This window comes from Fusarium vanettenii (assembly GCF_000151355.1).
Source record: "Fusarium vanettenii 77-13-4 unplaced genomic scaffold NECHAsca_108_unmapped, whole genome shotgun sequence".
NCBI classification, from domain to species: Eukaryota; Fungi; Ascomycota; class Sordariomycetes; order Hypocreales; family Nectriaceae; genus Fusarium; species Fusarium vanettenii.
Window position 1 is genome coordinate 19138 of NW_003315782.1, and position 16200 is coordinate 35337.

Here is a 16200-nt window from a genome sequence, read left to right on the forward strand (position 1 = left end):
AAGGCGCTGTGGAGGATGCGGAAAGACGGGACATAATGCAAGAACATGTCAAATAGTTGTAGCGATATCTGAAGAAGAGTATAGCGATTAGTTTTGGTTGGTTAGACGATTTGTTGTGTTTTTACGGCTATTCCTATCTTAAAGGTTGGGATTTTTGTAACACTCGCTTGTTTGTAACACTCGCTTATCATGTACGTTAGGTAATAACCTTAGCTAATAAGTTCATTGCCGAGACGAACGACGAGGCTTTCGATAGGGCGCATGCTCTTAACCTCCTATAACGCCGAGTTATTATCGACTACGGGAGTAAGAAGATAGGATCGAGGCCGGCGAGCAAAGAAGATAAATACTACCCCGTCTTTTAACTCGACTTTGTTAGTATCGTCGGCCGGCCACATCGACCAATCTGCCGGTCCAGTCATTTCTTCGATAATATCACCATCTCCCTCCAGCATTGGAACGCGCTATATAGTGCGAAGTATGTGCAAGGGATTCATTTTGACCTAAGCGGCCGTACCTTTCGCATCGCCACCGGTGCCACCCGAGAGGCTTAGTTCATCGTCATACACCCGATCCAGAGGGCTTCTTCCAGAAATAATAACCCTTATCATCGACGGCATAATACGGCATATACGAGGACTACCCTCATGCACGGTCGTGCCCTATTGCTTGCATCCTATATCAAAGACATCTTTCTCCGTGGGGAGCTCCTTGGCAAAGGGGTCGAGCCGAGATGGGCCCTCGGAGGGGCAGAGGCTCAGATAATCGCATTCGACAAATAGGTCACATTTCAGACTCGTTTCATAGAAGGCTAGGAGGAATTCATCGAGGGCCTTTCCGTCCGCGGCGGTAATACTTTCTGGCTCGATCACCAACCCGCTTTCCACGCGTATGACTATGGGGCAAACATCAAGATTGAGATCAATGAGGAGATAGCAAATCTCGAGCAGGTAACTATCATCATCAGACCAACGCATATCCACGGCGAGATAGACGACGACGACGACGACGATAATAATAACGGTTAGGAGAGACTACGACAAGGACAGGAGCAACAGGGTGAGGAAGAGGAGGAGGATAGTAATGATGATCAGTATCCTCACCCTGACGCCAAGGAGGACAGCCTCTTCCTACCGGTAGAGGCTCATAGTACTACTTCCCTATCGCCACTATCTCATTCTTTCCGCCCCGATCACCGTGAGATAATAGGTCGTCGACGATTAGAAGATAAGGTCGGTCATAGCGAGGAGCACGATCTGCCTACTACCGCCGGTGCTAGGCGTATTATTATAACTACGTCGGCCCCGCTTAGTAGCGGCCATTCCCATCGCCTCGAGGATAAAGAAGAGGGAGGGAGCGGGGAGGTATTGGGTGATAATAAGCAGGAGGAGAGATTCATCAGGTGGATAAATGAGTCTAAAGGCGCCGTCATAACCCATTCGACAGGCGTCGCAAAGGCACAGCAACAACAGCAAGGAGAGGAAGAGGACGGGTTGACCCATCAACATCGTTCTAATAGTGATAAAGAGGACGAAGAGGAAGACCATCGGGGGGCCCCATCATCATCATCAGGTGGACAGGGAGAACACGACGCTTTATACAGCGATGGCTTGAGGCGGCTTCGCGAGGCCCTCGAGGCAAAGTATAACCTCGACAACATCAGTCATATCTCCTATGCTCTAGCTATTAATATCCACTGCACCGCGGCAAGCACGCATCCAGGTGGAGGAAGAGGTCCTACAGTGTGCCTGCTTGCTAATCGTAACCGGGTAGCTAGTGAGTTCTACGGAAGCAAATATACCTTCTACCCTCTTAGATTCCACCCTACGTACGGGAATTTCACCTCGGATCGCCCGCCCGCCTTCTTAGACAGCGATCTATTCACTATCATGAAGGAGAATATAAGTCACTAGAACCAAGGTGCCGATATGCTTTCCTTCGGGTTCTTCCAGGGATACTCCAACCTAAAGCGGTCGATCCATCACCGGCCCGACGACCTACTAGCGAGCCACGGTCTCGCGACGGCGGCACTCACCATTCCCTCGACCGAAGCTCAACATACAGCTCGTCTCAGAGATAAACAGCAGCGCTTACTAGCTCAGGTGCGAGGACAGCTTACACCCGAAAACCCTAGTGCCTCGACGCCTTTCGCTCGGGAACGGCAGAGAGTCGAGGCGGCCCTGCAGGCCAACGAGTTTGCCTTCCGGTTCGAGCAGGTAATTTCCATCGATGCTCCACGGCTCGTACGCCAGCGCCAGAACTTTAACACCGTACTGCAGCCCATCTTCCAGCTCATGCGGCTCTTCCTTAAGGAGAAGCAGCTCTACGCCGGTATCCTACGACGCTTTCCCCCAGAGATCTTTCCAGGTATACTAGTGGCCTTTACTAAAGTCCTGGAAGCGGCCATAGTAGAGATAGATCGCCGTTTCCGCGAGGGAGGATCGAAAGGGTTGGGCATAGCCCTCTCCGAGGGCATCGCTGCCCTCGATCGACTGGGCAACTTTTGCTTCACCGGCGATCAAAGAGTGCTACCCACCAAAGTCATAAGGCTCCTTAGGACGATAGATAGCCTAAAGACGTATGGATGGCCATTCCTGTCTCCGCGGATGCTGGACATCCGGGAGGGACGGGGGCTTGTCAACCTAGTAGGGTGGCCGCAGCTGAACAACAGACGGCCGGTGTTGATGCATGTTGCCTCGCTTGAGTACCACTACGATCGCTCTATAGCTGCCAACCGACACAGCCAACTATGGTTTGCCGAGCTGGGGGGCCGATCGATAGATGGGATAGATAGAATGACGACGTTCCTCCACGAGGTATTCCGAGACTTGTGGGTACCGGAGATAGTCGCCTTTATCTGCCGACAAGTTCGCCGTGGTCTTAATCGTAGCCTTCGCGGTGGCGGCGGTGGGCTGCGCAACGACGACGACATAAACAACAATAGTGCTCAGGCGATGGTGGCCTTGGGAGCGTAGGAGGAGCGGGAAACCCCATTTAACTTATCGTATGTATCTTACCTTTCTCACCCCATAATATCACCCTATTATTATTATTATTATTTCTCCTTCCCCGGGCCTTTCTACCTCACTTTCCTTCCGATAATTAAGTGAGAGAGCTATGCTAACTATACGTTTTTTCCGATTATAGGAGCTTTAAGAAACTCTCGGTTAAGGTTCTAAAATTCGATAATCGCTCGATTAACGATTCGAAGATGGTTTTGAAAACTCGATGAGACTTTGCCGAGGAGATATATGCAGCATTAATAGAAGGCGGTAAGAAAGGTCGCCCGGGAATCGAATCCATCGCACCGACTCATTCCACCTAGCCCTCCATCCTCCGGGCTGCCATCGAACACACCAGGGGCGGCTTTACAACAAGGGCGCAGTGGGTCTCAGGCATCGCAGCTGCCATGGTGTCTACGAAGATTGAATAGGTGCCTGGCTCTCATCGTCGAAGGTTAACACATCAGCAGGTAATACAGCTCGTCGGGGCGGCAACGTCAGCGACTGTGCTCGCAGCTCGGCCGAATAGTCTTAAGCAGCGAGCATTGGAGGCAGAGGCTCGCATGGCGGCCAGGCTAGTCGATGGCAAGCAAGCGAGAATACAGCCGCGGATCGACCTTGGCTATAAGATCCCATTCAAATAGATACCCGATATCGTAAATAAGGGCTTCAACGAGCTACGACAGATATTCGCCAAAGGAGATCAGCATATACTATCTCACTACTGCGTGGCATACTATTATCTAACAGACTACCTCGAGGATCCATTATGCGATCTCATACTCATTCTAACCTTAACCATTACGGCATTAAGTGCGACTCTAGAGGTTTAGCCCAACACAAAGGTCTTTAGCGCCACGACCAAGCGAAGAGACCCGGCCCTGCTAGCAGCAAATATGGTAACGAGAATGCTCTGGTTCCTGCGGCTAGAAGCATTCCCGTGGGAGAAAGATAATAGGCAAGTATTGCGAGTCTCTGAGATAACGAAGAAGATCGGTAAGCTATCTATCCATTTCCTCCCTAGGTCCTATCTCTAAAGATCTTGCCTATACGACACGGTCTGCCATAGCCTACATACGGAAGCTAATCGTCATCATGTTGAACTACAGAACACAAGGGAGTTAACAATTGACTTCTTCGAGAATTAGGTTGGATCCAGGTTAAAGGCAGTCGAGATAGCCCGCGGAATTATGAATCGCGCCTCGCGCCGCAAGATGAGCTCTATAAGCTTCGCGACGACTTGATATTTCTTATAAAGGAGCCGAGAAACTTTATCGGGTACGTATTTAAAAGTAATAAGTAGGAATAGGTAGATAGGTGCTCGAGTATTATTCGAGATAGTAATTAAACTAATAACTAAACAAAACTTATTAATTAATTGATTACCTATGAACTATGCGTGATATTTTATAGATTAAGCCGGTCAACTCATTAGGCCGCATAAGTAGGCGTATAGCATACTCTAATTAAGACCTAGGACGAATTTATGGGTTATAATAAGTAATATCATAAGTAAAACTGAGCTGTAGTAAGCTTAATGAACTATTCTCTTCGCCTTAGGGAAGGATATTTCATCCAGGCTCGCTTTTTCTATATTCTCTGCTCTATAGTCAAACACACAATCTAGGTTCTTAATTATTATAACTTTGATTTTTTCTTTTTTTTTTTCTCTTTCTTTTTTCTTTCTTCATACAATAAGAATTTCGGATAGCTATTCAAATCATAGCTAGTAGTCAAGGAGATTTTAAGGGAATAAGAAGCAGGGCTTTTATATAAGTCCGGCAAAGATATATATAACGGCTAGTATGATCAAGAATATACCAAGTCGGAGCATTAATCTAAGCTAGCATAATAACCTCCAAACCCCCAGACTCAACAATCACCCATACAACTTGTCCGTAATATTCACGATGACGGTGCCAGAGCCAGGGTCGTTCATATACGCTCCTACCTCTGGATCATTGAGAGGGCTCATATCTGGGCTGCATACCCAAATGACTGGACGTCCGAAAGGTATGGTTATGCTGCTTCCATCTTATTCCTCAACGAAAAGCTGCATTTGACAGCCAGCCAGATGCCGCTTACATAACAGATTTTATAAGCTGACGTTCTTCAGCACGACGTGAGTAATGCCGGGCCTCCGCACCTCATCCACATCCCAACGATCTACCATAAAAGCCGGGCGGCCAAAGGTCAGAGCTAACGTAGTCTTCCCGCATCCGGGAGGTCTAATAAGGACGAGCGAGGAGGGCCGACCCTCACCCGTACCGTTGATGAATAGCAAGGCCTCCGCAAGCCAGTCCTGTATTCTAAGGGGCAGGTGCCAAGGGCGAAGCTCAAAGGCCGGCACATGCGGCAGAGCAGGCGGCGGTTCCTTGCTTTTTAAGAATGCCTCACACTTGCCAGACATGCCTGGGAAGTGTCCTTTAAGAATAATCCGTGCTTCATCGCGAGAAGATTTCTCGTCAATAACCCTCCGGAAGAGCGCTTCCTAGTACGGGCTAAAGCGCTCCTCGCTCTCACACGGGTCAGGGTCGGAAAGAAATGCAAGTTCATCTATTATTGAAATTCTTAAAGGAGGGATGTTACCGTACTTTGCAGTAGACTTGAGGGTATAAGGGTAAGGACAGAAGGCACGGTGAAGTTAGACTAGCTTTATATATGGGGTTTGGCCTTATTATAAGGTGAGAGTCGCAAATTGCCACGCAACGCGAGGAGGGGCAACATATAAACGCGTAATCACGTGCCCTACCTACTAAAAGATAGTAAGTGATGAGCATATATGAGGTAATATAATTAGTTGGTTAGAAGTCCCGGAGTTACAGTATAACAATATTCCTACTGCTAATAGCTTCAATATAAAAAGCTGATAGATAAATCGGCTATTACAGATCCTGGGTGGGGTTTAAAAGCGGCGGTGCGCTAAGCCCTGAACAGAAAACCGCGACACTAAGATAATACAATAAGACTAAGTATCGCGGTTTTTAGCTACTAAATTCGGTAAAGAAACATCGCCGCCTTAAACAACTTCTATACAACCAACACAGCATCTAGCGCGACTCGAGAGACCTTGCACCCTGCCGGTCTTGGAATCACTTTAAACCTAGGGGAAGGAATAACTATAAGATAATATCATGCAGGCCACCTGCTAATGCCGAACCCCAGTGACGGCGGGGGGCTTATTCATATATATCATTATATCCAGGGTTAGGTAAGGCATTTCTAGCAGAAACTCCTTAACAAAATCCTCGTCTAATAACTCCCGATGCTCATAGAACGTCTTCACGATAGCCTCCCGCATCTTCGAGACCATAGATAGGGTAATAGTATATGCTTCCCATGCCGCATCTAATAGACACCTAGATCTCCACTAGGATCGAGCTACTACCTAGAACTTCTCCACCGATAGATCTCCGAGGCGAGATATATCATAGGTGTGCGCAAGTGTAAATACCTTAGAATAGAGAATTAGGTAGGAACCATCGGGGGTGACCATCTCTTCAGCAGGTGGGTCACTGGCATATAGGACGCCTATTTAGGCATTATCGCTAGATATAAGTGATGGAATATTGTAGTCCCATAGGTAAAAGAACTATACCACGCAATCAACGGCCTAAGGGTCTGCGTCCCCAAAGTTGAATAAAGCTTTGCTAGTATTATTACTGGATTCGGCTATCTTCGTCTCGGCCTGGCGAAGTCTGGCAGCATTATATTAGCAAGATCGGCGTATTATAGGAGACTAGGAGCACACCACGGTGCGGTATAATTCATATAGCTTATCAGTCGAGATAAGCTCAATATCGGAATAGATACCAGTATTAAGTAGCCTAATAGAGTATCAAAAGTAAGTTCTCATTAAGGGGCACTATCCGAGCTAACTTGCCTGCGTAGCCATATCTTTTGTTCTTCTATAATAAAATTGGTTCGATTAGGCGCAGAAGATTTAGTAACCCTCTCTACCCCTTCTTATACTATAGGTAGTGGGAAGAGCTCCGGGAAGGCGGACCGAGCTATGTGTTTTAATTTAAATATGCCCTCTTTGAGTAGGTGTTAGAGGATCTAAATGAGCTATTCTTTAGAGAAGACGGGAATAATTAGGCGGTATCGCTAAATGACTGCTTTGATCAATTTTTGTTTACGCAGGGCGGCGTTCTCGGGTTTATAGAATATCTATCTACATCGCAGAGAGGAGTAGATAATTATGCACTTGGCCCTGGAGTGCTACATATAGTGGAGCGCTAAGCGAGCGGAAAGATCAGCGCGTCATAGAATGCTCCGTCCGTCGGTTGACGAAGAAGCAAGTTGGCTCGATGAGACGATAACCGGGTTAGGGTTATGGTTGGGGTTAGTATTTACTATCTAAGCTAGTCTGCCCGGGAGGTTTCTTCTAGCTAAAGATATAGCTTATAAGGTAAAGAGAGGAGATTTCTCTAAGGAGTAAAAAGAAAAGAAAAAAGAGATATAGCTAAGAAAGAGATATAGCTAAGAAAGAGATATAGCTAAGAGAGAGATATAGCTAAGAAAGGGGTATAAGGAATAAGAGATAAGGGATAAGGGATAAGGGATAAAAGGTAAATAATAAGGGATAAAAGAGAGAAAAATAGCCTTAGGAAGCCCTAGAAGTATTCCAAATCGACCTAGCTAGGTTACTAGGGGTATCTCGGGCTATAGAAGCCGCCGAGGTCGCCCTAGTCCTCATAAGGGCAAGGCTTATAGAGGAATCTAGCTGATTAGCCGCAAAGGGGCCAATAAGGTCCTGGAGCTTCTAATAGGCCTTAGCGGTCTCTAGGTCCATAAGGCCACCTGCGGAGAAGATAAGAGGCTGGAAGAAGGCCCCGAGAGACCTATATTTCCTGCGTTTCTCTTCTGCGGCCTCTCTGAGGGTGCTATAAGGGTCTTCCTTAGCAGAATCCTTTGAAATAGCTACGATTTGAATATCATAGTAATAGCGGCTATTTCCTAGGGTAATTACGAAGTCGGCCCTTAGGCTGGTTTCTAGGTGGACTAAGGGCTCTTTCTCGACCTCTAGGGTAGGCTGGCTACTTAGGGCTCTCACAAAGGCCCTAGTTATAGCATCATGCCTTATAATCCACCTCCTATTAGCACCCTTGCAGGTATCCTGATGGCCTAGGGCGGCTATAGCTCCGCAAGAGCTATAGGGTAGGCTGATAGGCTTGATTGGGTAGAAAAGCCGGCTTCGGAGGGCTTCGGTGACCTCGGAGTCTGTGAAAGATAGGGTTTTTTGAGTAGGCAAGACTCCTAGCTACTTACGGCCGAGATAGCTAGTATTTTCTAGCCTAGCGTGCCTATAGCTAGCGGGGAGGTCCTCTAGGAAGCCTGCTAGCCTAGCCTTATTTGCATCTTTTAGCACCTGTTATGCTGTTTTTCCTAGCCTAGGCTGGCCTGGGTCTAGGGTAGGCTGTGGGGCTAGGGGCTTCCGGATGAGGTCTAGGGTAGGCTGCGAGGCCTCCCTAGCTGCTAGGAATAGCTCGTGGGCTAGGTCTTTGTGCAGAGGTATTCCTAGGCCTCCCTCCCTGACTGGAAGGGCTATAAGGCTCGGATTAGGCTCCTTAGGGCACTCACTAGGGCTTCTAGCCACTAGGGCTATAATGGCTTCCCTTATAAGGGTATTAGCTTCTTCCCAAAGGTCTTCTAGCCCAGTTAGGTCTAGCTGCCTCTGAAGGTGCCTTAGAAGAAGCTGAATACTGCCTCTAAGAAGAAGCAAAGAGTGCTGCTTAGGGAGGTCTTGCAGGGCCTCGAGGGCTTCCTGCAGGGTAGCGAGCTTGTCTTATAAGAAGGCCCTTCTAGGCCGGATGGGGCCTATATAGGTGCCTAAGGCTCTTAGGCCTTCTAGCTCAAGGTCTTCTATAGCCTTTTCCTTGCTTTTGGCTAGGTTAAGGCTAAAAGGAGAGCCTTTTAAAACCTCCTTAGCTGCCTCTAGGGTGCCTTGCGGAGCCTTGTTGAGAATATAGAGGTCATCTAGATAAGCTACTAAGGTTGCCCTAGGTAGCCTCCTAGCTAGGGCCTCTAGGGTAGGTCGAAAGGCAAGGGAAAAAAGAAGGGGTCCGAGAGGGTCACCTTGCCTTACGCCCTTGGCCGAGGCTATAGCTGACCCATCTTCCATAACCAAGATGGAGGGGTCATTATAGGCCCAAGCTGCTGCCTTGTAGAAGGTGGGGGCATATGTAGCTACCGAGGCAGCTATAGAAGCCCTATCTACTGAGTTGAAGGCATTAGCGAGGTCGATAGAGGCTAGCTGCTGGAAATTAGCCTCATTTGGGCCTATAATAGCCTCGTAGAGGAGGAAAATAGCGGGTTCAACCCCGCCTGGGCTATTCACGCCTAGCTGGAAGGGTAAAAGCATATTCGGCCGATAGGAGGTCATTAGGATCGCCTTCATAGCTACCCTATAGATAAGGTCTCCTATAGCTATAGGCCTAACCCCTCCATCGGGCTTTTCAAGCCCTATTAGGCGGCTAGCGCATAATAAGTGGGCTCCAGGGGCCGTGCCTTGGCGAATCATATCAGCTAGCAGCCTTAGGAAAGCTATCACGGGGGAATCTTTCCTAGTTACTAGGTCTAGAAGAGGCCTAGTCCAGCCACTAAGGCCCGGGGCCTTTTCCTTGCCTATAGAGGCTATAGCTGCTATAATAGTCTCTGATGTGATTGGTTGGCCGGCCCTTGGGCGGGTCTTGCCTTGGAAGGGGTCTTTTGATCCAATAGGGTGCTTTTCTAGCAGCCTAGCCCTATTTTCTACTGAATTAGGTGCTATAGGGGTCGGATCAATAAGAGCCCTAGCAGCCCGGCCTAGGTAGCCTCTCTCCAGTAGCTTAGCTGCCCTTTGGGCCGGGCTAGGAGCTATAGAGGGTCTAGCTGCCTTGGGGGGCTCAGGGGGCTGTTAGAGGGACTGTAGGCTCTCTAGGGTAGGTAGGTTAGAAGGGAAAGACCTAAGAAGGGTAGCTAGGCCTCCTTTTTGTAACCCTAACCCTAGTAGCCTAGGCAAGATAAGGAAATATAAGAGGGCCTTTTTAGTAGGCCTCTTTAGAAAGGCAGCTGCAGCTTTATGGGCTGTAGCTGTGAAAATAGCAGCCTGCCTTGCATGTAGCCTTTTTTCCGGTATAGGGATCCTTGCAAAAGCTAGTAGCTTCTGCATAGAAGCCTTGGCTAGGATTGGGGCTATAGCTTGGTTGTGTAGCTGCTCTAGGGTAGGTCCCTCTAGGGTAGGCTCCTCGGGCTCCATAGGCTCTTCGGGCTCCATAGGCTCTTCGGGCTCCATAGGCTCTTCGGGCTCTATAGGCTCTTCGGGCTCTATAGGCTCTTCGAGCTCTAGGGTAGGCTCCTCTGGGGGCTCTAGGGGCTCTAGGGTAGATTCTTCTAGAGGCTCTAGAGTGGGTCCCTGGCTAGAGGGCCTAGGGCTAGAAGGTGTAGGGCTCGAGGGTGCAGGGCTCGAGGACCTAGGGCTAGAGGGTCTTCCCCTTTCTTCATAGCTAGAAAAAGACCTATAGCTTTCCCTCGAGCTTGGTCGGTCTAGGGTAGGCTCCTCTAGGGTAGGCTCCTCTGAAGAAGGCCTCTCTAGGGTAGGGCTAGGCTGTAGCTGCCTTTGCCGCCTTGTAGGTCTTTGTAGCTGTGGAGAAGGGGTTCTTGCTGGTCTCTTTCTTCCTATAAGGCCTCTATAGCTGACTAAGCCCGGGCTAGCCTGATTAGGCCTAGTAGGGCTAATAGAAGAAGCTAAAGAGGCCCTAGAGGCACTAGTAGCCCTAGTAGCTATATAGGTCCTTGGCCTAGGTAAGGTAGAAATATGGGCTTTACCTTCTATGCCGTGGATCTTAGCACTATGGGTCTTGATGCTATGACTTCCGCGGCAGGCTGTGCCGCAATAAGGGCAGCTGACTAACCCAAGGGGCTGTAGCTGTTGGTTGGTATAGGTCTCGGCCGGGTGTTTTTTGCGTATATGCTCTAGGGTATCTCTATAGCTGCCTTGGCAGGTAGGGCATACCTGCGAGGGCATTTTGCTATAGGGTAGGTAGGGTATAGGGTAGCTAGGTAGCTAGATAGCTAGGTTAGCTAAGTAGCTAGATAGCTAGGGTAGCTAAGTAGCTAGATAGCTAGGTTAGCTAAGTAGCTAGAGGTATAGGGTAGCTAGGATAGCTAGAGATAGCTAGAGGTATAGGGTAGCTAGGATAGCTAGAGATAGCTAAAGGTATATAATAACTAGAGATAAATAAAGAGATAAAAAGAGCTATAAGGCTTAGAGGCTAAGCATAAGGTTAAAGCTAAGTATAAAAAGCTAGGTAGAAATAAAAGAGACTTATATAACCCTAGGGTTATTCTAGAAGATTCTAACCTAAGCCTAGCATAACCCTGACCTAATGCCTGACCTAAAGCCTGACCCAATGCCTGATCCAATGTGTGACCCTAACCCTGACCCTAACCTCTATGGAAAGCTCTAGAATCTCTATAGAAGCCCAGAGGGCTTCTATCTATAGCTGACCCAAACCCTGACCCTAACCTTGACCCAATGCCCGACCCTAACCTCTAGAACCTCTATAAAAGCCCAGAGGGCTTTTATCTATAGTAGGTCTTAAACTAAGTAAACAGGCTTCGGGTTAGACCTAGATTTATTTAGGTCTATTCATGACCTATACTACTGCTCTGTTTTGTAACCTGGGTTTGAAACCCCCACCCCCATTGTGTCCTATCAGTCCCTACCCTCTAGCTTTTGCCCATACCACCCTTTGATATCGGAATAGAGATTGCCTCTTCTTCTGAGTTGGCCTTTAACCTCTTGCTCCTTCATTTAACCACTTAATCATCGTAATCATCACCATCGCTGCTATACTGCTATACTGACTCGTCATTATCGTTGTCATTGTCACATAATATGACTTCTTTCCCGATGCCAACTATCACGCTTATGCCGACCTGAAGCCTTTCTCCATTATCGTCTAAAATGTGACCATCGTGGGATTGCATGCCAGATCGCGACATAAAAAGACCTGCTGTTATGGATTGTTTATTATCCTTATCCTTAGTATCGTGACGCGATAGTCTGCGTAGATAGTATGACTATAAATAATCTATAAATAAGAAAAGAAAGACAAGCAAAGATAGGACGAAATATAGGACGAAGGATAAAGAAAGGTCGAATACAGAAGGAAAAGGGGAAAAAGACGAGGGGCCTTCCTACCTGACCGGGAATCAACGACCCGGGTTTACCCTGGCTCGGGCCAGCGACAACCTTTGATCCGTCCTTCGACCCATCATCATGTCACCATCCCAGAAGCAGCATGGGTTGGTTAGTGTGGCTTCCCCCGTCACCTAATGAAACCCCTTGATACGCCTGGTCGTCAAGGGCTCGCGTGTGGCGTTTTACCCCGGCACTATACAATAAGGGAAATTGCTTCTTCCATGCCGCCTCTTTCGGACACATAACAGGATCGAGACTGGTCTCTTGGGACCGACCCCTGGAGCGGTGGATGTTTCTAAACCCGGGGTTGAGAGACCTTGACCACTCTTCTTGCCTTCTAGATCAATGCCGCTTAAACATTTTAACTCGCGTATTTCTACAAAGTCTATCGCCTAACTCGAGCAAGAAAGATATCGCCAATCATTAACCACCAAGGTTCAATGTTCCCCTCTGCAGCTAAGCGTCTAACAACGACAACAGGAGGCCAACGACGCGCGATAGTCCGTCCCAGAAAACGACAGAGGATAGAGACAGGCGCTGAGCTACCCTGCACCTCCCGGCTAACTTATAGGGAGGCCATTGGCGATGCAGAGTCAGCTAGAGAGCAGGCCGAGCAGCATCGTATTATTACAGCGCGAATGCCGCTCCACGCTCTCAAGACTGAATGGAGCATAGGAGAAAACAGACAAGTGGATTGGAAACACGTGCAGAAGCTATGTGGGATCTTTAAGAAGGGTGGTGTGAAGCGGAAGGCAAGAGAGAATCGCATATTAGTGTTGTGCGACCGAGAGGATGTTTTCAAGATGAAGAGGCACATGGGTTTGGATGAAGACGCCCAAGTCTCACCGGAAGGAGAACTTCTTTTCTTTGAGGATTGGTGCTCAGTCCACGGGAACAACGGCAAGGTCGAGGTGATGGCGGGCCAGCATCGAATCAAGGCGCTAGAGACGTACGTCCTTCAGATGAGGATGGAGAGGAAAGAGCTATGGTGGATATGCGACTTCTACGACCGTCGTACGCTACCCGACCGGGCGAATCTCCAGCTACGAGTCAACCGCAAGGACCCCGTGATGGTGGATAGCCACGGCCAGATCTGGGCGCAGGTAGTGGCGGCGTCGAGCAAGAACGATAAGCTCCTACGAGAGGACAAGACGGATATTCTAAAGGCTAAGATCACCGAAACTCTTCACCTGAGTAGCGACATTTACTTCCCCATTTCCAGGCTTATGACGATTTGGAGGAATGAGAGGTGGAGGGAGATGACAAGCCAATGGTGCGAGACGACAGTAGGACGGGATACCTTTAAGATTTCGACTTGGAATTAGATGATCTCCTATAGGATAGACGATGTAAGTCTCTGCCTTTCCCACACGCCCTAAGGCTCAACGTAATCGACTCTTGCTAATCTGGGTACGGGTTGGTTGGCGATATAGTACTGGTTCTCGGCATTCCGTAGTGTGCTGCGCACGCTGTCCCAATTACCAGGAGATGCCAAGAAGAAAGTTTCCGGAGCAGACTGGGAGCAGATTTCGAACTCGCTTCCTGCAAATCGCCGAGAGGCTGACGTGCAGGAGCTATTCTATCCTAGCCGAGCGGCACGGGGTACTGGTGCCATGGTCGAACGCCAACCTGGCCTTCTTGCCCTGCTTGGGGATGAAGCATACCGGGAGGTATACACGCGCATCGCAAAGACACCGCGGCTATGCTTTGTCCCTATCCATCGCCTATTGGATCTATCGCAAGATGATGGGCGCGTCTTGTTTCAGGTGATGACCCACGTTGTGTCGTGGCTGAATTCCGCGCCGACGGTCATCACGAATCAACGAGATAACAGGAAGCCAGCACTGAGGAGCGATCTAGTACTAAGGCTTCAATACTGCTCGGCCCAGTTTGTGCGAGCGACGGAGAGAAGGTTGGATATGTTTCTATGGGATGACGACGATACGAGGAGAGCAGGCATGGCATTGGTGGATTTACCTGCAGAAGCTGCATCTGTCATGCTCCAGCAGGAAGTCGTCGACTTTGCCCGAGACCGCCTAAAGGACCTCAAAGCCCCGGCTGTGAAGGCGTACCTCAAACAACCCTGGAACCAGGCTGAAGATGAGGACGGAAGCATATATGCCAAGCGATTTGCTGACGAGGCATGGCTAGGGCTTCTCGGGATTGTCCGCCGGTATGTGGGAGACGATTTTCGTGAGCAGTGGACGGCCTACTACTACTGTACGCAGTCGTGAAGTAACTCGTTCAATTACATAGAAACTGGTCCGTGCACGCTACTAGAACGTCTGTGCACGTGTCGTGGATTACTGTAATTCATCTAATTTCCACCATTATGGCCCGTGCACGTTGCTGGGTCATCCGTGCACGCGTCGCGGCTTATTGTATTTCATTGAATTACCTAAATTAAACACCCCCTTCTCCTACTTCTATACCTCACTTCCCTCTTATAACCCCATTCTTTTAATTACTATTCTTACGAACTAGAGTATTATCTAGTAGGTAGTATAATGGCTAACCCTGATCTCTTGGGCTCCCTTCATCTATTCTACGACGCTGAAGCGCGTGTCCTGATCTGCACCCGCGATCAATGCAAGTTTGCATTATCCACGGGGCCATCACGCGTGACAACACATCTTCGTGATAAGCACAACATCCCCTCCGAGGAAAGGAAAGGGCTCAGCCGACTTCTCAAGTCCTTGCCCCCACCCGGGCTCCTCGACCCCGATGAGGCCCCGCCTCGAGCCGACAGGTCTGCCGAGCACGACAAGCTGCGAGTATACGAAGGTTTTGCCTGTGTCCACTGCGTATTCCGTACCATCAGCCTCCAGCTCATGCGGCGACACCTATCCGGTCCTCAAGATGACTGCCCTTTCCAGAATACTCAAAGCCGCATCCGTCGCCGTCGCGATCTCGACCAGCAGTTTGAGTGCGTCTACCTACAGACATGGACGACTGGCTCTACGCGGAAATACTGGATCATCCAGCGAGGTGGAAGCGTTATCCGGCCGTTGGATGGCCCGGCGGTCCAGTCCCACCTGCGAGCCGTGCTGATGCGGGAACTGGGCCGCCAACAGCGCCCCCCTGCGCCAGAGCCGGGTGTGACCGAATTCGCGTTGAAGAGGCCCTGGCTGGAGCGAACTAGATGGGATCGGACGTTTAGCGACAGAGGCCGCCGCGACTTGCTCGCCGCCCTGACACGGACTTGTACTTCCCCGGGCGGACGGGAGTATGTCCTTGGATGTCCTGAAGGGGTCGATGAGGACCTTGTTAGTCCGGGTAGAGACGAGGACCTGATCGCCTTCTTCCTCTGTCTTGCTGATGTCATGTTGGACCGGTGCGAGGAGACGGTGAGGAATACTAGCCGACATATTCTCTGCTGGCTCAAGAGCACTCAGACATCCTCAATCTATAGCAAGCCCTTCACGCTCGTGCAGCTTCCTTCATCTTCAGCTAAGTATCGGCTCATACTTAAACGATGTCTGGCGATGGTCTTTCGCCTCTACCGAATGGCCCCTGATATGCGTATGCGGGCTGCGGGCCTGTCACTGAGTCGGAAGCAGCTGCAGATCCTGGATGCAATGTGGGCACACGAGGCAGCTGGGGACTCGGCCGGACTAGAGAAGCTCGCTGGCAAGTATAGGAGTCCGATTCGTCGTGGTCAAGCAGCTACCGACGATGAGGAGGACGAATGCGGCGTTGAGTATAACGATGAAGCGGAGGAGGAGCAAGACGACGATGACGAAGACGACGAAGACGAAGACGAAGACGAAGACGACGAAGAGGAGGGGGGTGATGGTCTGGATGAGGATCGGGGCTTCACCACGTGGATAGACGACCTTAGGGTTAGGGTTAGGGTTAGGGTTAGGGTTAGGGTTAGGGTTAGGGTTAGGGTTAGGGTTAGGGTTAGGGTTAGGGTTAGGGTTAGGGTTAGGGTTAGGGTTAGGGTTAGGGTTAGGGTTAGGGTTAGGGTTAGGGTTAGGGTTAGGGTTAGGGTTAGGGTTAGGGTTAGGG

General features: G+C 49.4%; 4 protein-coding genes across 4 annotated transcripts; 2 read left to right on the forward strand and 2 right to left on the reverse strand.

The window, feature by feature from the left end:
- Positions 1 to 647: 647 nt before the first annotated feature.
- NECHADRAFT_89203 (uncharacterized protein) lies at positions 648 to 2975 on the forward strand (the record flags this gene model as incomplete). Its single annotated transcript, XM_003039396.1, has 4 exons — positions 648 to 722; positions 816 to 950; positions 1050 to 1776; positions 1921 to 2975. The coding sequence occupies 4 exons, from the start codon at positions 648 to 650 to the stop codon at positions 2973 to 2975; spliced, it is 1992 nt and encodes a 663-aa protein (XP_003039442.1).
- A 3175-nt stretch (positions 2976 to 6150) lies between these two features.
- On the reverse strand, positions 6151 to 6372 carry NECHADRAFT_56187 (uncharacterized protein; the record flags this gene model as incomplete). The annotated part of the gene is made up of 1 exon (XM_003039398.1): positions 6151 to 6372. A coding segment is annotated over one exon (222 nt), but the record flags the coding sequence as incomplete, so codon positions are not given.
- A 2004-nt stretch (positions 6373 to 8376) lies between these two features.
- NECHADRAFT_89204 (uncharacterized protein) lies at positions 8377 to 11010 on the reverse strand (the record flags this gene model as incomplete). Its single annotated transcript, XM_003039399.1, has 5 exons — positions 8377 to 8769; positions 9091 to 9853; positions 9989 to 10730; positions 10812 to 10911; positions 10999 to 11010. 5 exons carry the CDS (start codon positions 11008 to 11010, stop codon positions 8377 to 8379), a joined length of 2010 nt encoding a protein of 669 aa, XP_003039445.1.
- A 1257-nt stretch (positions 11011 to 12267) lies between these two features.
- Positions 12268 to 16031, forward strand: NECHADRAFT_89205 (uncharacterized protein; the record flags this gene model as incomplete). Its single annotated transcript, XM_003039397.1, has 5 exons — positions 12268 to 12297; positions 12600 to 13462; positions 13529 to 13538; positions 13623 to 14409; positions 14689 to 16031. Coding segments are annotated over 5 exons (3033 nt in total), but the record flags the coding sequence as incomplete, so codon positions are not given.
- Between the last annotated feature and the right edge of the window lie 169 nt (positions 16032 to 16200).